The sequence below is a fragment of the Helianthus annuus genome, chromosome 9 (assembly GCF_002127325.2).
Source record: "Helianthus annuus cultivar XRQ/B chromosome 9, HanXRQr2.0-SUNRISE, whole genome shotgun sequence".
NCBI classification, from domain to species: domain Eukaryota; kingdom Viridiplantae; phylum Streptophyta; class Magnoliopsida; order Asterales; family Asteraceae; genus Helianthus; species Helianthus annuus.
In genome coordinates this window covers 169320965-169345384 of record NC_035441.2, presented here as the reverse complement: position 1 = coordinate 169345384, position 24420 = coordinate 169320965, and the positions used below count along the sequence as shown (strand labels likewise).

The 24420-nt window shown below is 35.0% G+C and overlaps 1 protein-coding gene across 2 annotated transcripts; it reads right to left on the bottom strand.

Annotated features, from left to right (window-relative positions):
• Window positions 1-459: 459 nt before the first annotated feature.
• LOC110879530 (wall-associated receptor kinase-like 14) lies at window positions 460-6481 on the bottom strand. 2 transcript variants are annotated; one of them, XM_022127997.2, is made up of 3 exons: window positions 5642-6481; window positions 1938-2018; window positions 460-1840 (listed from the first exon to the last, which is right to left on the bottom strand). In XM_022127997.2, exons 1-3 carry the CDS (start codon window positions 6375-6377, stop codon window positions 588-590), a joined length of 2070 nt encoding a protein of 689 aa, XP_021983689.1. In that variant the 5' UTR covers window positions 6378-6481; the 3' UTR covers window positions 460-587. The 2 variants fall into 2 exon arrangements, with proteins under 2 accessions (XP_021983689.1, XP_021983691.1); XM_022127999.2 differs by having other exon boundaries at window positions 1938-2015; window positions 5642-6480.
• Between the last annotated feature and the right edge of the window lie 17939 nt (window positions 6482-24420).

The following is a 24420-nucleotide window of genomic DNA, read 5'->3' as shown; positions in this document are numbered from 1 at the left end:
GTTTTTATTTCCTTTTTATGTCCATTGTAAAATTGATATAAGTTGCAATTCCATTCGTTGTAAAACCAAGTTTTAAAACAATAAAATTCTCTGGTTCAGAATCTTTTTGATCATCAAGACGTTCCTTAGACTATGATCCGGTTGCGAGTTGCTACCTCCGTCATCATTTTGCATTGAGTAAATAATCATTTGCATTGATTAAATATTTTTATATAATTAAGCAACAAGAATTTGAATATATAATTTATAATTTGCCATAATTTGATGATGAAATCTCATAAGAAAAACATGTATGCTACTAAATATACTTCAACAACCAATATGATGGAGATAAAGTACAAACTAGTGAACATTAAGATATACCATGTTAATCTCAGATTATTGAATTGAAATATACCAAACATATCAGTATAATTGAATATATTTCAGTTCAACACAGTTTGTAGTTTTTGAAACATATATATACAAATAAAAGTCGATCATTCTCAAGCTCAAAAATATACATTCAAAGTCAGAAAACAATCAAGCTGTACTTTTATACCATAAAAGTTACACAATGAAACTAAAACGATGAGTATTATCTTATTTTACACTTTTGAACCAGAACCAAGTCTACCGCTGGATAAGGGGGAGCTCGACTCGCTTAGCCATCGATCATCTGCATAATTTGGTGATACATTTTGCTCATCGGTCGAGTTCATGTTATTAAGCAAACCTTTCTTATCAGATTCATCAATCTTGACCTCTTGACTTATCTGTTTCTCATTGACAATAGATACCGATGAATGATTAGTTCCGTCCAATGATAAACTAGTATTTTCTTCTCTAGAAACCCGTATTCGCTCTAACTCGGCTGCCACCTCAGCCATAGAAGGTCTCATCTCACTATGAAATGCAAGACATCTGAATGCCAGCTCAGCAACCTTATGGATCGACGAATAAGTCCACGTGTCTTTATTATGCTCAAGGGACGGGTCGATTATTTCATCAAGACATCCTCTTTTGATTCGATCAACAGCGAGTGCTGCTAGATTAACCTCATTATGTCGTCGAGAAAAATCTAAGGCCTTAAAAGCCGTTATAATCTCAACTAACACAACTCCAAAGCTATAAACGTCACTCTTATCAGATAAATGAAAGTTTTGATGATATTCGGGGTCTAAGTATCCTGGTGTGCCTTGTGGAGCAGTTGAAATATGTGATGACTCCATTATTCCTAGTCTAGAAAGGCCAAAATCTGCTACTTTGGTTGTATAACTATAATCTAACAATATGTTGCTAGATTTCACATCTCTATGGTATATTGGAGGATCTAGATTTGAGTGTAGATAAGCAATTGCTTGAGCGGTTTCAGTAGCGATTGTAAGGCGAACGAGCCAAGGAAGCCCGTTGCCTCTCTCTTTTTGTAAATGTTGGCACAAAGTCCCATTTGGCATGAACTCGTAAACGAGGATTTGCTCATCTTTATCAACCGAACAACCTAATAACCGCACAAGGTTTGGATGGCTTACCGATGAAAGAAGTCTGATCTCGTTCATGACTTGATCAATGCTGTCGTCACAATCGGACCGATGTTTGATCCTTTTAATTGCTACCCATTCACCATTGTGGAGTTTGCCCGAATAAACGGTGCCATATGCCCCGGTTCCTAGTCTTTGTTTTTCAGAGAAGCAATTTGTGGCCTTTTCGATCTCTTTGTAAGTGTAAATTGGAATTGTGATGCCTTTAGCTTGGTAAAACTGTCTGCTTACTCTACTTCGAGATCTTAAAATGCTCCGACGACGAATGTAGCATATAATCAAGCCTATGCAAACAATCAATGAAGCCCCAACAAAAACAGCTGAAGAAAACAATACTAGCGTTAGCTTGATATGTTTTATGTGTTAAAACTTAAAATACAATGAAACAAATATAGAAATAAAAGAAATAGAGAATACCTCCGACTAGAACTCCAATTCTACCAGTCCCTCCACAATGACCAGAGAAATATTTTGAAGGATTGCAACCAGATGAGCCTGCTAGTTAGATTTATTATAAAAAAAAAAAATTAGATATAATTCGTAAGAATTGCTATATGGAAACTGCAATTTTGCGACGAACTTGCTACAAAGGAGACATCACGCAATCAACGACAAATTTATGACAATGAGAATTCACAACTAATTTTGCAACAGAAATTACCATTCTTAGAAGTTATTTGCATTGCAAACATAGTTCTTTAATTTAATGGTAAAAAGTCTCTTAAAAACGACTTCTAAATCATCTATTGTCTACTTTGTGATTTTTGAACTCGTATGATCACCATAACAAGGATAAACACATGAGAATGCTATGCCAAGAAGCCGGCCATCATAAACAAAAATAAAAAATAAAACTATTTGTGCCCGATTTTTACCCTCTCTTTACTCTCTTTCTCCACCGACTCATCATCCATGTTACAAGTGCATCTCAAAGGAATTGCATTGGGTTTGGTCTTACCGTAGTTTTATCTACGATTGGTGTTACTATGAAGTAACTAACAAATAATACATATTCTAACATTGTTAATTCATAAAACTGGTCCTGCAGTTTTTAAACTCTGGTGTGATAAGAAAACATTGCCTTTTTTTAGGGAATGATAGATATAATATTATTTTTTAATCAACAATAATGCATTTCTCACTAAACAAAGAAAAAGAAAGAACATGTTGCATTTTTAAAATCGACGTGCCCCACCGTGTTAGGTAATGTAGCCCTTTAGCAGTTTTCATCTAGTTTGAAAACTTAATTTTTATATAATTAGAAATAATATATTTTTAATCATGAATAATGATCAATTTGACTTGAATTAACTAAATGATGGAGATTTGGGGTCTAGTCGTAAATTATTCACCACTAAAGTCCCCAGCTAGTTGTTTATAACTAAAGGAGAAATAACATAAATATTTTTTTATTAACGTAATTTCCAACCATTAAAATCTTCAATTAAGTTTTCATTTTCTTTTTCTAAAATATAAAAGCAAATGAAATAAACAAATAAAAAGGTCACCATTATATGGCTCCCTATTTAAATAGATCCAGTTAATTGTTCAACTTTTTTCTTAAGTAAATAATTAAAAAATCACATTTGTGGAGGCAACATCCATAACTCTTAGGATACTATTACCAATAAAAAAAAATCAAATATTATAAATTAACTAACAAAAATTTGGCATATTAGTTCATCAACGCATGTGAGTTGGTATATATTAATAAGGTTATCTTTAAATAAATAAAATCATTAAAAGTTTGATGTATGATAATAGAAAATAGAAGCATGCCATTTTTGACCCTCAACTTACTACAGATTTTGAATATATTACATATAGAGATAGAGAAGTTCAATTCACTGATTGGTAATAAAGAGTGTCCAAAACGACAACTCTAGAAATAGACGTGATCAAATAATTCATGTATTTAAATTCTCTATAAACTAAGCTAAACAAAACAAAACAAATATATAAAATGGCCATCCACCCTTCCTACGTTAATAATTAATTAATATGTCTAAAGTTACCGTACACGTTACAGATTATTATAATCAAGCTTGCTTTTTTGAAATCCAATATTACGTAATTATGTCGTACGTTATTTTTTTTTACGGCTAACAGAATAAATTTCGAGTACTCTCGGAACATCCACTATATCTAACGGAGTACTTTTGGAGTAATCCAAGTCCATCATTAATTCTGGGAAAAACCTGGTAACCCACCCGCTTGTAGGCACACCGATAAAATTACAGGTAAAACCCGTTTGACTTAACGATCAAACCAAGTTTTCCTAGGTTTCCTATCACTGCCCACCACTATTTCTCTCTACACCAAATAGATAAATGAATTGAAATTCAAACTTTATAATTTTATAATATGATTTTAATAAACCCTAAGTACGGGGTTTATTAAAATCATATTTTAAAATTACAAAGTTTGAATTTCAATTCATTTGTCAAGATAGTGTGTCTAGATACTGAGCTAGTAATCATTGAAAACTAAATTCGGTTGAATTCCTGAAGAGAAGCAACACACACTGTTGGTAAGACAAAGCCGCCTGTGAACAATAATAATCCTTTGACGAAACACCATGCCCATTTTTTTTTGTTTTATATAATCCATTCATTTTTAATAAATTTAGCTTCATGTTTTTTTTTTTTTTTTCGGGCTTTCACACTTTTGGTAGAGCTGATACATTTATGCATGTAAAATTTTCTTAATATATAAATTAGTAAACTTTATGCTTTAATCTGAAATTCGCTTGAACTCCCTTAATTGGATCATGTATGTACAATGGCAGATTGTGGGGCGGTCGCCCTCCTTAAAAATATTAGGGTGGTTTGTAGGCAAAATTTTCAATCGGCCCTTTAAAATTTCGGTTAAATCGTGAATCAAAAAATAGTTGTTCCATTTGTGGATTTGTAGTCTACATCTCTAGTATCTCATTTATTGTTCGGTTGCTCGCTTGCAACAAACAACGTGTGGGTCATCTACTAAGCCTGAATACATAGACATTGATGTTAACCCGACTTCGAACACATTTTTTTCTAAAATCTTGGTGTTTCAAGCATTCACTCATCCTATTCTTTGATAAGACAACTTAGGTGAAACCTATCTCTCGATCATTGTCATCTTTCATTCTATTAATAGAAGTTGACTTCCGATTCTCGATCCTAGAAAGCATGCAACCTATCTCTCAATCCTTATCTCAGATACAACTTGCAATTCTTTTCATACCTCTCATGTATTAATTCTACTTATTATTCAACCACTATACAACAAATATCCAGTACCATAAATGAATAATGATAAATCTACAGCAAATTATGTACATGCCTCAACCACTATACAACAAATATCTAGTACCATAAATGAATAATGATAAATCTACAGCAAATTATATACATGCCTCTAAATCGTTTTCTTTTTCACAATATAATGAACGGTTCATTTAATACTTTAAAGCAATTATGTGACAAATATTCATCCTTTAGGGTGTAAGGGGTGCTCACCTCTTAGGTGAGTCCCCCCTCTTACACATAACCAACCATAAAATGCCACGTCAACTCCCCTCTAACACTCCCCTAATACCCCTTTTTGATGGCGACACTCCCCTCTTAGGTGAATTGGTTTTTTTTAAAAAAAAAAAAAAAAAAAAAAGAAAAGCATTGATTGGTCAAGATCTCCCTCTCTCCTCCCCTCTCTCGGCAACTCCCCACCTATTTCACCCTCTCTCTCTACTCTCTCTCTAACTCACCTAAGTGTTGGCAATGCTCACCTAATAGGTGAATGGAGTCACCTAAAGGGGTCACCTAAGGTGCCCCGGACACCCTTAAAATGTATTATTTTTGGTATCATAAATTATAGTAATTACATTACCGTACTAATAAAGTAACGAAGTGAATGAACTTATATCAACATAAATACATATATAAAAAAAATTAGGTAACGGTATCAATATTAGTTATTATGGTTTTATGTGAGTACCATTTCAAGCGTATGATGACTTTTTTTTATTTCCTCGTTCAGTTGAAGTTGTATTCAAATTGGTATTGTAAACTATACTCAATACTAGTACCCTACTAGTTTAAATTACAAAGAACCAATAATAGCACCGGTGAACGGAAACATACCTTTCATGCTCCGGCAACCGGAGCCAGCCTTATACCCATCACCAGCAAACCCACTCTTACAACTACACCGATGCCCATCGCTTCCATCAACCGGCGACACAATCTTCGTACACTCCGCATCAACCGAACAATCACAACCACCCCTACGCCACCACCCCAATCTAACCACTTGAATATCCAACGATATCGCCGGACTATTCCCAATCATCTCGGTCGCAACCCCAGAGAACAAAAACCGGCACCCCATGCTCGTAACATTTCCATAATCAAGAAACATACGAGTAACATCACTAGAATAACAGCTCACGTTGCCATCACCACCTTGTGCGCCACTGCAGTTAACTATCTCGAGATGGGTACGTAACGTCGTCATGGGAATCATGCAGTTTTTCATCTGCGCCGTACAGTTTTCCATGAGGATAGCGTTTGATGACATGGGCGCGTAGTGGTCACTGTAGAGGTTTGTGAGGGTGTTGATTAAGCGTCCGCACTTGGCCGGAAGGCTTACGAGTAAGCTGTCCGGGTTGAGTTGTTGGACCGAGAATTCGCCGATGAAAACCTCACCGTTTGGGGTGCAGTTTAGCGGGATTTCACAGCCGGAGGAGAAGCCGAATGGGTACTGGACGGGATTGGTTTGGTAGCCGGGGCATGACTGGTTACATGTGATGGGTTGCTGGGAGGTGATTGATGGTAGAATAGATAGGAATAGTATGAGGAATTGCTGTGGTTTAATCATTACTCACCTGATGAGCATAGAGAATAGAGGAAATGGAGAGACTGATTTGTTGGTATGTGAAAATTAGGGAAGTGAGAGAGAACAAACAGGGAATGGGGTTGTTGGTGCTTATTTTAATATTTTGTCATTATATTTTCAATTTCTTAACATAATATATTATACACACATGGGTGTTTTATTTTAGAACCAATCAGTGTTACAAAATTTTTTTATAAGGTGCGGAATATATATATATATATATATATATATATATATATATATATATATATATATATATATATATATATATATAGAGAAAGTATAATGTACTTCAAGGCTTAACCTATATTAACATACATGACAAAAAATATAACGTGCGTTATTATCATAGAACGTGCGTGATTATAGTCCCATGCGTGATTATGTGGTCCCATGCGTGATTATGTGGTCTCATGCGTGATTATACCCTTGATCCAACGGTTACCATTATCTCCTACGTGATGTATGATAAGGCTTTTTGTATGTTAACCTTACTCTATATATATATATATATATATATATATATATATATATATATATATATATATATATATATATATATATATAGTGAATAGTTCAAATGAGAAGAAATTTTTTGTAAGAATAAAAAAGAAGAAATTTCAACCAATAAGAATACTTTATTTTACTTAATTTAATTTTTGTATTTAATATTAGTGTAAAGGTATATGAATTGGTAAACTTATATGGATCATTAATTGGTAGTCTTCCTTTTTAATAGCTAATTACATTAAATTTGTAACTTATTTTCAAAAAAAAATAATTTTTCAAAGAAGAAAAAAAAATAATTTAAACTGTGGGATGAATTACGAGGTGTGTAAGATAAATTACGAGCTGTGTAAGATAAATTTCAATATGTGTAGGATAAATTTCAAAACGTGTAGGATAAATTTTGATGTGTGTAGGCAAAAACTTTAGTGGGGAGGATGATAGTCTTTATGACTAATTAATTAGTTAAAGATAATAATAAATGAAATGAGAGAAAAAAACTATTTAATGTTTTACAATTGTGCCCTTTATTCTTTTTCTTCTCAATCTAATTTTCTTCTCAAATGAACCTCCCCTATATATATATATATATATATATATATATATATATATATATATATAATGTAAGTATCTATAGAAAACCCACTTTAATTTAGAAAACCCGGGAAACTCAAAGCTCCCGATGTTTTTTTTTCTTGAAAAAATTTACACATGTTATATACATGTTTTTAAGGGTTTTGGGCAAAAAAAATCAAAAAAGCGCCGAGTAGATATTTTTAAAAAAAAATAAACAAGTTTTGGTGTAACACAGGTTACAAATATGTCAGATGAATGTAACATGTGTTACACCAAAACTTGTTTATTTTTTTTTTAAATATCTACTCGGCGCTTTTTTGATTTTTTTTTGCCCAAAACCCTTAAAAACATATATATAACATGTGTAAATTTTTTCAAGAAAAAAAAACATCGGGAGCTTTGAGTTTCCCGGGTTTTCTAAATTAAAGTGGGTTTTCTATACATCCTTCCCCTATATATATATATATATATATATATATATATATATATATATATATATATATATATGATTAGGTTCAAACGTGAACAAAATCTTAAGAGTGAACTGCGTGAACTGATCTGGGCCCTTGATGTTTTTGATCTTGAGATTAAAGTGAGTGGCATGATGGTAATTATTTGATTAATTTTTTCCATTAATTAAATATAAAAAGGGTATATGTGTAATTTCCATTTTGCATTGATTGCATAAATCACTCTCTCTCTCTCTCTCTCATAAATCAAGTAATTTCCATTTTGCATTGATTGCATCTTGTATTTTGATTTTTTGGAAATGTTATTTTATTCTTGAGAAAACAAGAAAATTTTGTATTATGGGTTCGTATCTATGTGATAATTGGCAGTTAACATTCCAAAGTTGCCTAGCTTATGTGATGTAACTTGTAAGTAAATATAAGTGGCCATCTAATCTAATAAAAAATGTGTAACGGTTGCTATAATGTTTCTCTTTATACCGTTGGTAATCTGGACGGGTAAGTGGGTAACTCTTCAAAGGTTTGTTGCCAAAGAGCTTATCTGGTTAATTCTGCCCGTGGAACATTTTCTATTATATGGGTCTTATTATATACGATGTACACATGTGTATTATGATTTTGTTCTTTTTTAATGCGATGTACACATGTGTATAACGTCTGTTTTTTATGATATCTCAGATTTTTTTGTGTATTGAATGTGTAAAGTTGTTGATGTACACTTGTGAATTATGCAAAGTATTAGTTGCTGAATTTTTTTTTTGTTCAATTTTTTGATTTTGCTCTGTTTTTAACGCGATGTACACATGTGTATTCTGATTTTGCTCTGATTTTAATGCGATGTAGACATGTGTATAGCGTCTGTTTTTGTAATTTGTCATATTTTTTTGTGTATTGAATGTGTAAAGTTGTTGATGTACACTTGTGAATTATGCAAAGTATTAGTTGCTGAGTTTTTTTGTGCTATTATAGGAGATGTCGTTAACGAGAAAAGTAGAGATGGAAGGTCGATAAGGATGATTCACGTATGAGGTCGATAAGGATGATTCAGCTTACGACGTGGCGAATAGTTGTAAAAGATTATGTTTTTTGTTTTTTCGATTATGTTGGGTTTATTGTTTTTACAAAACTGGAACTTGTAATTATATGTTTTTTTGTTTGGTTTGGAAAACATTATAGAACTTGTAATTTGTTAAATATAAAATAATTTTGCAGGTATTGTTTCTATGTATGTATTATATAGCTAATTACACATATGTACGATGCTTAGTACACATGTGTACTGTTCTATTTATATCCAAGTACACATGTGTATACCGTTGAAATATGAAGGTTGCGTGGATCTTAAAAATCAAAATTTGAATTCTGGTGATGAAATCTGAAAAAAGAAATTAAAATTGAAATCTGGTGATTTATTGTTTGTTTTGATAATTATTATCTTATTAATAAATAAAACATAATGTGGATAATGAAATTAAATTAGGAAAGTTGTAACTTAAATCAATTATTAAAATAATGATTTAAATCTAATTTTTTATATAATTACAATCCTACCCTTAACAACTAAAAAGGAAATCAAGGGTCCAGATCTGTTCACGCAGTTCACTCTTAGGAGGTTGTTCACGCTGGAACCCTACCCTATATATATATATATATATATAAAGATTTTAGGCTCTAAGGTATTTAAAAAATTCGGTTCATATCAGGTCGGTTCAATCAAGCTAAAATTTATATAATTATCAAAAATACGTTAAATGTCCTTACAAATGTATTTAAAATGTCGCCCTATGGGTTTTCACTTTTTGAAATCTATCTAAAACATCATCTAGAGCTACTTTGCAAGTCTTTCTCTAAACACTTAACTTCCCTACTCATGGTTCCTAACATCCTATCAAATATAAAACAACATCGTTAAAAAAAAACACTAAACACTTAAAGTTTTAAACAATATCACCAAACTTCATAATTTTCAATTTTAATTTCAAGCCCTAGTTGTTGATTCGTTGTAACTAACCATTTAAACAAACTAAAACAACAAAATTGCCCTACTAAAGTCTCAAATAACATCAAAACAACTAAAAATTTCAAACCTTTTACAACTCTATTTCTCCTAAAAATCCAAATGAAACAAGAATAACAACTTAAATAATGGAACCATACCTAATTATGTGATGTTCCTGTTGTTTGCGTGGGAAGGGTGGCCGGATTTCACTTTTCTTCGGCGAAAACAAGAGAAATCGATCGCCTGTAGACTGTGGTTTGCGCGTGGGTCTGGGGATCGCAGAGAGTGGGAGTCGAAAGAGAAGGGGAAAGGGCGGTGGGTTGGGTTATTTTATTTTGTTCAAATTAGAATGGAGTGGGCTTGGGTAATTGGGTTATGTATTCTTTATTGGGCTAAAGGAGGAGGGGAAAGGGCGGTGGGTTGAGTTATTTTATTATTAATTGGGTTAATTTAAAGTGGTTAATAATTCTATAAATTAGGAATTTAGGTTGTATTTTAATAAAAATCAGAGTTAATTCTTTTTATAAATTCATAAGATTTTTTTTCCTGAGGGGGCGGTCGATAACTTCCAAGGGGTGCAGTCACGATTTTTACTGGAAATTGATACTGGATTATTTTTTAAAGAAATGCGTTCACCCACCTTGGCCAAGGGTGAGTCCGTCCCTGAAACCAATTGCACATTGGCATTGCATATTGACAATCTTGTAAGATAGTATAAAAAGGGTATAAATGAAACAATGATTTATTCATCTTTCTTCACTCTTTTTTAACGTAACTATTTTCTTCTAATTTTTTTAGAAATGTATAAATGCTAGAACTTGTACAAAAAGCATTAATCTAAAATCTATAGGTTGTACCTTAAACTTCAAGACTTGTAAAAACCACTAAATCTAAAACCTTTGTAAAAATTGTTTTTCCATTGTTTTATCTGTTCGCATCCGCGTGGCCAATCATGAATGGCTAGAGACTTGTTCTTCATCCTTCCAAAATTTTGATTTCTAACTTTTTCTTCTTTCTTGTTTATATGCTCGACTCACCAAACTCCATTTCTATATTTACAGCATACATCTTTCTCACACAAATCTTTTTTTTCGGAATTTACTGCATTAATAACATTTTTCCCAATATTCATTGCGTCAATAACTTCATCTGTAATCAGCCAATCACTGCATTTTCTTTGGTAGTCACACCCATTATTATATTTGCACTGAGATCACCTCCTGTAGACATACTTTTTCAATTACTGCACCAACAGACTCTGTATTCGTTTCCATTTTCACATCATCCTTTTCTTCACTCACTGAGTCAACTTTTCTTTACAATTTAATTCGCCTTTGCATTTTCAGTTTTACAAGCAATCATTGCTTCTTGTGTAGTTGTTTCACACAACTTCGTATCACACGGTTCTATTGGCTTAGTTGGAAAAATAATTGGATCAAACAAATGAACAAACACTAAGATATGGGGAACAACCACGACTCTTTTCTTAAATTCAAATTAAACAAGAGGACAACTAGAATCAAAGCAAATTAATCATATTTATAATACTATTCTAACATGTTAGTAAAGAAACAATCTATTCCTAAAATCTGACTCAATATCTCTAAACAAAGATAAACCAAACATTAAAAATAATAACAAAAACAAACCCTAACTTTTAATTAATATTAATATTAATATTAGTCCTTCATTGACAACCCCCCCCCCCCCCCCCATCTTGAAATATTCATCACCTTGACTTTATATCGTTGCTTCAACTGTCTGTAACATACTTGCTTAACCAGTTCTGCAAACTTAGAATTCTTTCCTTCCATATTAAACTCTGAAGCCATATTGTTACTTTCTTTCCCGACTTGTTCCTTCTCATCAAATCATTCTGGATCAATACTTTCACTAATCCCAAACAAATCCTATGGAATCGTTCTAAACTGAATTTTCCTCACTTTTATAATTGGTTTCATAATATGACTTTCTTTCTTTCCATCTTCAAAGTTGTTAGGATTAGAACACACCTGAAACTTGATATTGTACATCCTATTCAGATTTATTTGAACATTCATGAACAATCTTCCTTTTTGGTCATTTAGCTTCAATATCCTATTGGTTATTTCAAACTTGCATCTTTTTTCATCCATGTGTCCCAAGCTAAGAAGATTGGTTTTCAAATTAGGTATGTAGAAAACATTACAAAGCATTTTCTTTTCGCCATTCTTACTTAGCACAGTTTCACTCCATTTACATTTAATTTTAACCAGAATCCATCACTAAACATTACTCGACCCAAAATATGTTCATTCAAAGTAGTGAAGAATTCTTTATTTACTGACATGTGGTTACTTTCACCATTGTCTAAGTATCGCGTTCATTCTTTGTTTACATCCTTTATAAACATTCCCGGGATAACCTGTTCTTCATACAAATTTACTCTCTCAATTGAAGAGAACGTCACAAATAATGGATGCACAATCACCTTTGTCTTTCGTCTTTGTTAGATTCAATACTTCTTTTCCCATTTTTTGATGCTTTGCGCTCACACGAGTGGTGACCATGTTTATCACAACTACAACACCTCAAAGTCTTCCTTTTATCCAGCTTTTCATCTAGGTTTCTTGTAAGACCCTTACAATCATTGATTATTTTATGTAACATCTTGCGCATTTCTATATTCAAATGCCAATTTTCAAAAACTTCAGGGTTATTGTCACACCCCAACCGATGGCGGAATCATCGGGGCGTGGCACTGAGCGAAACAGATTGTCCAAAAGAATCCATAACAACTATTAGTGACAATATATTTAACGTTCACGTCCCATACCATAAACATATAAAGCATAAACAGTTATTACAGACATTATTTCTCAAAGACAAATAAACTGTTCCAACAACTTAGATTTTTATTGAATGACGTTTCTAGACCACCTACTCGTTTCACCAAGCATAGCAAGCAAAGCATCCTAATCAACCTGTCACATACGTTAAAAGAAAGTCAATACACAGAGTGTAAAGGTAAGTACACACGTTTAATAGCATATAGTATAGCGAAAGCGTTTACGCATAACCAACATGTAACACGTAGAAATGTGTTGATACACATATGTGGACGCGACTCGGTTCGGTTCGACTCGGTTAGGTTCGGCTCAAGCCCGATGTCACGACATTCCTCGGTCGTGCGCCCCAGAGTTCGACACGCGAAGCACGAAGAGCCGCGAGCCTTCCCGAAGCGCCACATCACCATGATGATGTCATGATGATGTCATGTGATAACATATTATATCTTCATGAAAGTAAGAAACGTGAATTTGCTTTGTTGCTGTTTATTTATTATCTGCAAGTCCTTCATGAAACTCCTACATGTGATCATGAAGAAACTCCTGATCCCCTACATGACGAAACCCCTCCTACAACATGCTGATGACAAAACTCCTTGAAGACACATGACTAAACTCCTGTTAGTTTCGTCATCATGAGGTTTCGTCAACACCTCCTTTCGTCGGGTAATGATATGTTTCGTCGACTCATGAGACTTTCGTCGACCACATCACATTTCGTCGACTGGTCTTTTATATATACAGCAACTGAACACAAGAAAGGGGTAGGAGACACACAAGAGAGAGAGTGTAGTAAGAGAGAGTTGTCGTGTTGCTTTGTATTAATCGAATCTTGTACCGACACTCTGTCGAAATCAATACACGAAACCGTTAATCGTTAAATATCTTTGCGTATTGTTCATTCTCTCGCTCGGTTTGTGTCGTCGCTTGGATTCCGCACTCGCTACAGCATCTGAAACAAGAAATCATCGTAGTCTGACGATCCGTATCGGGACCTACAAAATGTGAAGCAAGTAAGCTATCGACAATGAAGTATGCAACCGACATGACTGGGAGTTGTAGAATGCGCAACACATTATCACCACTGTGACCATGTGAGGTAAAACCCTTAACAACCCCTGTCCACGACAGGTGCTGAGTCCAAACTATAGTACTATCGTTGCTAAGGTGTCAGGCAAACAATCACTGTGTAAACATAACATACAAGCATTCATCGAGTCACGTATAACATGCGAGAGCGGTTAGCGTTAAAAGTGGTTGCGTTGTGTGTTCGACGTGATTTGATATAGAATGTATGTAACACCCAAAGTGCGTTAAAGGAAAATGGGTTCGAGTGTACTCACAGTATGTATTTAGTAAATAAACACAGCCTTGGATGGAAGGGAGCGCTTTGGAGTTAGCCTGATCATAGAACGATAGCGTAAGCGTTGAACAGTGCGTAGCAAAATGAGTGTCGAATGGTGAGTCGATCGGATGATCATCATTCAGACGGATGGTCATCCGGACGGACGACCATTCGGTCGGCTGATCATTTGAATGAGATGCGAGTGTTTGTAAATTGTTTTGAAACTTTTGAAGTTTTCGTTGAAGTATAGATCAAGTCATTCGATCGGATGGTCATCCGGACGGATGGCCATTCGATCGGATGGCTATTCGATTGAAAGTGTGATATTCCTTGAAGTTTTGTAAAATTGTTTAAGTGTTGAACTTATAAAGGGCAGTCACCTGGTCAAATAGTCATTTGATCGGATGGCTATTCGATCAGCGATCTGATGTTTACAAGTTTTCCAAGTTAAAAGTTTTGAGTTTTGACAGAGACGGCGTGACGACATGTCAATCAACGGGAACCCACACCAAGTCAAGCTCAGTCGACCGGATGGGAATCGGCCCATTTGATCAGGCTTAACTGTTCTTGACGGAGTTTCATGTTCAACCTGTGAGTTAATCATCTCTTCGGTGGAAATGCATTCTCAGACCGGTTCTCAACAAGAGTATGAGTAGAAAACCTGAACGAGTCTGGATTCCATCAGTTTTGAGTAGAAAGTTGAAGAAAAGTTTTGAAATCGGTGAAAAATGTTTAGATCCAGTTGAGATTCGTGTTAAATCATGTAGAGTGGAGAGTGGGTCGGATGGCCAGTCGATCGTGGCCATCCGATCAGATGGTCATCCGGTCGGATGATCATTCGATCGGTTGGTCATTCGATCTGATGGCTTGTGCGAGTTGGTTTTCCGACTTTGGTTTCGTGCGTTGAGCGTTGCGTTGCGTTTAAGCGAGGTGCGAGTAAGCGTTGCGATAGTATTAAACAAGTAGTTACGCAAATAACATAATCACATAAAAAGCATAGAAGTAAGTTTGCGTTTCGAGTTGCGATGAGATTGCGATGCGATAGAGTTGTGATTGCGTTTGCGAATAATATCCAAAAATATATAGATAAGGTACACAAAAGTAAAGCACATAATAACACACACATAGAACAATACCAGTAGCTACGTTTCGGATTGCGATTGCGTTGTGATAGCATGGAGTAAAATAGTGTTTAGTTGTGATTTCTACGTTTATCGCATTGTTACTTCCCTTAGTAGTAAATCGTAGTTTAAAATATCGTTTAGAATCATTAACCAATACATCGTTTATCGAATCTCGAGAGTACAAAGCAATAATTAAGCAAGAAAAGACAGATCTGAATACTGACATGTCTTGACTTTGACTTTGACTTGTACTTTGACTTTGACTTAGAAAGTCAGGTTGTTACAGTTATGACTCAACATAAACTTCAACCATACAAACTATATTTACAAAGTTTAAACATTCAAAGATATTTATAAAGTGCTACATAAGTTTTGCAAACAACACCAAAGTGTTTAGTAACAAAAGACATAGTTAAGTTGCGGAAGCTTCACTCGTGTGCGTGTTCGGTTCTCTTATCGGCTTGATCGTCATCCGCATTTTCGTATAAGTTACCTATAGTCAAAACACTCAAAATTTGTTAGTTATGAGAGGTAAAACATGTTTATATGAATTCCTAATACCCAAACTAACAAACAGCAACAAATCTGCAGAATTTTAAGTTGTCGCGTGCCGCGACGGCATCACCCAACTCTGTCGCGTGACGTGAGCCCGGTCGCGGGCCGCGACCACACAATGTGAACCCCATCGCGGGGCACGAGGATGCAGTTTCGACAGAAAGTTTTGTTTCAAACCTGCGTATTTTCGGCCAAGTTGGTTTTTACTTATAAAACGACCATAACTTGTTCGATTTTGATCCGATTTACCTCACGTTTCTTCCTACTTGATCGTAATTCGATCCTCTATAATGTGGAGTCAAAATCTGACATCTAAATTAAAACAAAAATTAAGTTTAAGCCCTCGGCTTATATTATTTTCAAGTTATTTTGACCCGTTTAGATTTTTAAACCACAAACTTGGCTTATTACTTTCATTTTTGTATGAGATTGATCTATATGATCATTTCTAAATTGTCGGGACGTTACACGTGAAGTTTATGCGTCCACTACTAGAAAATTGGGCAATTGTGACCAAAATTTGCTACCAAAAAAATGGTAGAAAATTTTGCCACCAATTTGTCACAGAAATGAAAATTAGTGTATTTATCATGATAAGGTAGCAAAGTGGTTGCAATTTTTGCCACCTTTTTATTTTCAGTGGCAATTTGTGGGAAAAGTACGCAAAAACATGAAAAATAAAAAGGTATTTGTTAATTGTTACCGTATTATCGGTGACAACATAAAAATTCAAATTGACGGGTTATTTTTTAGTGGATCTGCGCGCTTCAGAAGTCAATTAATTAGGGTTCGAACCAAATAACTCCCCTCCCAAAATTTCAATCCCTGCTTCTCACCCGCTCCCCTACGTCAAGCAATTCAAAGAACTCTGCTTCCATTACGTCACGTTTGATCTGATCGAAGAACTAAGCCTTTTGCGGAACCTTTAGAGACTGGGTTATCACTAAACCGTGTCTTTTATATACTCTACCATATACAAAAATAAAAACCCTAATTATTTATCCATCCACAACTCTTCCTTTCCTCCCCCTCTCTATCCTCCTACGGTGTTCTGTTGTTGAAGATGTCGGTTCCGGCACCGGCACCAGCACCTCAGCTCCGTACGCTGGCGGTTCCCTCTGGCGGCTCAACCGGAGATGATGAGAGCGGCGCACTCACACTTTATTGGTAAGTATTTCCCCCTTTTTCTCCAAATTGATGAGAATGTTGGATTTAGTCGTTTATGGTAGAAATTGATGTGTGGGTTGAAGAGATGGTGTAAGATATTGACTTCCGATTGCCTATGTTTTATTAAATTGAATATCCAATACGATTACAAACTAATGGTAGGTAGACGAGCAACAAGCTGCGCCGCTACCCCTTTCTGAATAGCAAACCCTACCCTGCTAAACACAAAATTCTGCCCCTTAACATGTGCGGTGTTACTGCTTACCACCTGTTGAACCCGCTTTAGGAACCGCACCGCGTCAGGGGCGAGAGCGCCAAATGTATCGAAAGCGAATGGGACGAACACGTGCTGATTCTCGATTGCCTATCAGATATACAATTGACTTTTCATTCGTCTATATATTGATTTTCTTTGTATATTAGGTTTTATTAACAGTTGAATATTTGTGTATAAATTGAAAAGGATATTCAAATTCTACTCCATTTGAAGCCATAGAAACGAATTGATTCGTCTACAATAGAATTTTAGCGTATATGTTATTGTAATATCAATTTACGCAATAGTATATCTCTGACATAAAAAGTAAATTATATGCACAATTTGAAGGGTCTATACCTACTATCTGTTGGTGAAAATTGATGTTTGAAGTGCCTAAAATTACCCTTTCTAACCATTAAACATCAATACTTAAGGCAGTTAAAGAGCTAGTGTGAATACAGATTACTAGCTTGTTAGATTACTGGACAGTGATGAGATTGCAAGGGCATTGGCTCTGCTGAGTGCATTGGCCCTGTTTAACTTATGCCCGGTTCCATTCTGATACGGTGCAGAGCCTAAGCGGCCAGTTTAGACTGTGGGGTATGGGGCGTGGGTTGGCTGAAAACGCCCAAGCCACCACCCCGGGTGGGCTTGGGTTTGGGCGTGGCCCAAGGGGCGGGAGTTTAAAGCCGGGCGTGGGGTGGGGCTAGCGATCCTATGTGGCCAGCTCCTATTCGCTTGTTGCCCTCTAGTTTTTTTTTTTTTTTTGTAATCCTTTTTAGGTTTTTTGTAATTTTTATGAATTTTGTAATTTTAGGAATTTAATAAAATTTTAGGCTTTTTTTTAATGTTGTGTGTATTTTTTATTTTTTTTTTAATTTTTATTTTAATAAACTGCTAAGCCACGCGGGCTACCCATGCCCTGCCATGGGATCTTCAAGAGAGAAAGGGTAAGTTGTTTCATCTTTTAGAAGTTGAGTTGAGGTGTTTTTTGTTTAATATTAATTCTGTTTCGTTAAGTGCAGCGGTTCGAACACTTAATGGACACCGGTCCTAGTCACTTGTACGTGCCCTTTGAATTTAATGTGGATTCATGGGAGGCTGTAATTTGTCATGATCCGGAAAAAACAAACATTTGAACAAAAGCCGTAAAAGTGGCCAAATCTCAGGGACGAAAATGAGATTTTACTCAAAAAAAAATATATGATAACTAATCTACTTTCTTCTGTTTGTGAAGGAAATTAAACCTTATAAGGTGCAACCAAAATCCGAGACACAAAGAAGGTCCTTTATATCTCTAGATGATGACACAAAGGATATCAAGAATATATATGTAGACAGTAAGTTATTATCTAAGTGACCTTTTATTTGTTTTTTTTTATAATTTTTATGTTAATGCAATTCTCTATTTTTACATAAAGCTGCAGGTGTGACTCCTATGAGTTCTAAGAAAGAAGGATATTCATCTGAGGACTTGTTGGTTGATTCAAACGAAGAGTTCAAATTGGTTAAATATGTTAACGGAGGTAGCTATCTAAACATTATATGTGTTGTTGAGTAGTAATAACTAATAAGTCGGTCATAATGTTTGTTTGCTCATTTTCGCCTTCTCATTTTGCAGTTGCGGTCAGACATTTGATGGAACTGCCAGGTTTTTCTTGTCAAGAATAATAGCAAGTTAAAAGTAGCCTAACACACAGTGTATCAGGTGTAGAAATATAAGGTTTTATTTGTCCAGATAGACAATGGTCCAATGGTTATTCCGAATTTAAGAACGTGACGATGTAAGAAATGATATAAAAAATATGAAAATGCCTTATGTTTTAGTGTGAATTTGTGATTTAGTATAGCTTGGAGGCCGAATTACAATATGAATTAGAAAATAACATTTTGAAGGAAGAAAATGAAATTCATGTTCAAAGAGGTGTGATCGGACCAGCTAGGTGCCCGGTTCGGTTCGGTTTGATTATTAGCCTTAACCAAAACCAAATAAGATTTTGAAGGAAGAAAATGAAATTTCTGTAAAGGATATTCATCTGAGGACTTGTTAGTTATTCTAAGAGGTTTCATTGTCATGATTTAGAGAAGCCGAGTCAATGTCCAAGAAACGTCTTCGCAGCAATGCAGAGAAGTTTGAGTTCCAGGCTGAAGTATCGCGGCTTATGGACATCATCATCAACTCTCTTTACAGCCTAATTTGAGTTCCAGGCTGAAGTATCGCGGCTTATGTACGTTACTATTCATTTCTGTTCTTTACAGCCTAATTTAAAGCCTGCATAAATATTATTTTCCAAATTTCTTATTCTTTCTTCGTAAGTTACAATTTTCAGGCTTTGGACAAAATTAGATTCCTTTCTCTTACCGATAAGGAGATACTTGGTGAAGGTGATGATACCAAGCTTGAGATCAAGGCGTGGGTATGACAACGGAGGATCTGATATGTCACAAATTGAAGCTATGTTAACTGCTATGGTTCGAAGATAGGCTATAAACACTTGGTTTTGAATGTTTTGATATTTATCATATTAGGATAATTTCTGTAATTTGATGTTTTAGTTGGCATTTATATTAGAATGTTTTATAATTTTATATATTTTTGGGATTTTGTAATTTTATTTGATTATTTTATATAAATTTAAGATCATAGAAATGTATTATGATGAAAAAAGCATGGAAAATGGAAAATCTGGAAATAGAGAAACCGCTATGGTAGCAAATTTTTTAATAAAATGGTAACAAATATGTCATTAAATGGTAGCAAATTTTCAATGAAAACGGTGGCTAAATGGAGGCAACATTGGTGGCTAAATGGTAGCAAAACGGTGGCAAAAAAAAACCGTCACAACTTGGTAGCAAACAAGGCCATCGAGTAGCAAACATGGAGCGGTCACAAATAATTTTGACCGTTTTTGTGGTGGCAAAAATTTGGTAGCGAAGTATAAAAATGGTAGCTATTTGGTGGCAATAGGGCAATTGACACGGGTGTTTTTGCCACCGCATTTTCGGTTACAAAATGGTGGCAATAGGGCAATTGCTACCGTTTTGCTACCAAATATGCGGTGTCAAAAGCCATGTTTTCTAGTAGTGGTCGTTATTTATACGTGTGTCTTTTATTCGACCTATTCAACTATAACTAGTTAACCCAACTTAACATGAATCCTTTATTTGGAATTCGCGCATCTTTTAGTCATACTCACACCTGAGTTCATCACTTATATTCCGCGTTACCTTTTCTCGGCTAACGACTATAATGTCTATTATTTCAAAATCCGGCATCATTTCGATGTCTTTAATCGTGCAACCTTCCCGGTTTGCATCAAGACATCCATTGATCCGTTTAGCTTTCTTAGCGACATCTATCGCTTTAATTCACCAAAGTTTCATTACTTTGGTTGTTTTGACTCGTTTGGTTTTGTTTGCGACCTCCATCGCTTTATATCACCAAACATTCGCCATTTGAGTCAAGTTGACCCGTTTGACTTTTATAGTGAAATCCATCACTTTTATTTTCTAACATAACGTTAAACTCTTATTTAATCCGTTCGGTTTGTCTATACAGAATCCACCATTTTAATATCAACCGAACTTCATAATGATACCTTTATCATTCAATAGAAATGGACGTAAAGAATAACGAAAATCTACGAAGCGTATAGCCACGTACCTTAAAAGCTTTCCCTTTAAACGGTTATCTGTTCCGCCTTGATTACTCGATGATCCACCCAAATTGCCCATAGAATTCAATTCGAATATATCGCTTAGAACTCATGTTTCAATATTCGACATACTATGCGTTTAACTAATCAATTAAGTGATTCTTTCATAATTCCCAATACTGCTAAATCACTTAGGAGCTGTTTGGTAGCCTCTTAATGACTATTCAGATGCTACCTCTTAATGGTTTAAAACCTCTGAATGAATAAGAGGTAACCTCAAGTCTGAATGGTTAAGAGGTAACCTCTGAATGGTAAACATCACATGTCACATTCTTCTACCTTCTCATTGGTAAAATTCTTAATGGTTCCATTAGGAGGTAGCCTCTTAATGACCATTCAGAGGCTACCAAACAACCCCTTAGACATTTTGTCGAACACCTTAAGGGCGAGATTATTATACTAACATGATCATGTTCATGATTAATAAGTTAACCATATTAAATCATCATTTTCATACTCATATGTCTAGTATGAATTAAACGACACTTAAACTTGCATCATAACAATCAAGTAACATCAATTATTACTATAATTCAAGTGTTTATCACAAAACCCATATAACCCACATATGATAAATCTTCAAATCACTAAATTATGACATGGAATCATTAATTTTTCATCTAGAGTTTGTTCCTAGACTTGTAATCATCCTAATTTAGCCATAACATCAAACTTTCATACAAGAATTTCATTTAGAAGAGTTCATCAAAACTCAAAACATAACCAAATATAAAAATTGAACATACCTTTTAATCCTCTAACTATCGTGATCACAAATTTAGCTTAGATTCGATTTCAATTCTGTTTCTCTCTTTGATTTTGAGCTGATTTGGTAAAGCTAGGGTTTGTGAAGCAGAATGTTCTTGTACAGGGGGTTTTGGTCGAACAGGGCCCACACAATCTGTGTGAGTTTTGTATTTATCCTGTGTTTTTAAAACAATCTTTCAAATATGACCAACTTAGTCACTCTAGTTTTTAAGATAGGTAAAATGGTTAGAATCCCTTGATTCCTCGTCTTTCTATAACATATATTTAAATAGGTTAATTGTCCCTAGCTTTATTTTCACTATTTTATTATCAATACTATTAATTATACATGTATGCATACATATATAATTTAATATTTTTAGGGTGTTACATTTCTCCTTTGGTCTTGACCCCGTTCGCCTTGATCATTCTCACGTTTATCATTCCATCTTGGATTCCCTCTTCCTCTTCCATTGAATCTTCTAACTCCGATATCACGTCCTTGGTAGTTTTTGTAACAACTCTCACCAAAAAACTATTATTTATTAATTTATTTTGTCCAATAGGAAACCCTAATTGAGACCCCCAAGTAATCCTGCATAAACCCTAAAAATTTTAGAACAATCAGAATCAGGATCAGGGCCCCTAAAACTCAGGGGGGATATTCCTTATTGACGATTATCCTAATAACTTGCTGTCAAAATCGAATTTTAACATTCCGTCGACTCAGCTAGGCAACAAACACACGGGGCTACCCTATAATAGGGTGGTACCCCTCGCGTCACGCGACGCATCTACGTAGGCCCCTCGCGTCACGCGAGGGTGCCAAATTTTCAGTATAAATAGAGGGGTGTGGGACTTGCATTTTGGCGTTGGAACAACGTTAAAACTCAATTCATACACTGAGTTATTGTCTGTATACTACAAAACACACACAAATCATGAAACGCTGCCACGATAACAGGGTAATAACTCGATCGCTACTACGATTCAATGTCCGATCGATTGAAACTATCCAACGGATGTTTAAGTGCTGCCCAAATTGGGTTTATACTTTGTCATTCATCGTTCATTCGATGGATGTTTAAGTATTGCACTTTGTCATTCGTTGTGAAGGTTTAATCTCGTGAGTTATCGTAAATGCTGTATTAGTTACTAACCTAGTTCGTGTGCATTGTTTTTTAAATTAGGTTATCAGGCTAATCAGTAGGCTAAACTCTGCCCGCATAAATCTGCAATGTGAGTCATTCTCTTTTTATCCACTGTTTTACAATACCTCAAAACTATTTTCAAAGGTTATAATTACAGGGAGTAAGTCGTGGTTATCTTAATCACTGGCTAGTGGGGTATTGTGCACATTACTAATTTCTCACAGGTTAGGCTAATAAATCCTCACCGTGATAAACGTCACTACTTGGGGAGGGACCCAATAGTGATATGACCATCGTCAGCAAGTGACAAAGTGCCAGATAAAAATAAGATAGAAGCCATTGTAATCGCTCTTATGCTGTAATTTATAACTAGGTGTCATTTTATCAAAATGAATGATTCACTCAGTATTTCCCCGCTGACAAAATATTTTTAAAACATGTTTCAGGCGACCTGCTGTAAATCAAGGAAAAGGTGCTACGGAGCACTAACCAGCTTGAAGAGGTGGCTCAGTTAAAATAAATAAACATGTTTTAATAAATCAGGGAATTTCCTAGTAAAATTCCTCTATTGTAAATTACGGGGTTTATCCCGAATTATGAAATAAAATAATTGGCCATTTCAAGTTCTAAAAGATCCTGTTTTAAAATCTTCCACTGTCGCATCAATTAAATACCACGGGTTCCTGTCCCGCGGCTCCTGACCGGGTCAAACCGGGGCTGGGGCCGTAACAGGAAAAGGTGGTATCAGAGCCACTGATTTAAGCCAATTAAGTATTTAGTGACTACTTAATTTTACTGATTGCCATTTTGTGATTATATGTTTTATTATTTGAATATTTGTTTATAGTATGGGTAAGTAAAGACTTTCAGACATCTATCGTCAATTAGATAATGCTCCAAAAGATAAAGGATCATCATCCTAAAAACAATCCATAGATACTGAGGAAGGAATATTTGTCCGTAAGGCACAGTTTGAGAAGCCACTTTCTCCTAATAAAAGAAGTTTGATTATTAGGAAAAGTCAGGAGAAAAGAAAGAAATCACAACCAAAAGAAGTGAGGGTTAATCAGGAAACCCAGGAAATAGGCAATAATCCACCATGGAAAGACGAATTAGATGAAAAATGGGCAGATCTCTATATGTTAGCCACTGTAGCAATAAATACTAACCTTTAAACTACCAATACCCGGACCCAGTATTAGTACCCATATCAGCAACAATCCAGAAACTCTCAAGAAAATTTTACCCAGTAAATAAATAAGTTTACAATAAACCCTAGTATGTTTTAATTTTCAGTTGTCCTTTGTATTAAATTAGTCCCACGGTATGCAATAATACTTGAATGTTTATCTATGAAATTTTATTATAAAATTTTAACTTAGCATTTTGTGTGCATTTTGCATATATGCTAAACAGCATGAATGAGCTATCTAAAGCCATTCAGAATCTCAATCTCTATCTCGTACCAATAGAAGTTTCCAAAGACTTTACTGGTTACATTGCCGATGTGGAGGAACCTATGGAATTTCAAGCTCTACCTCCGGAGAAACCAAAGCCTAAGAAAAGGAGAAGATTTGTAGG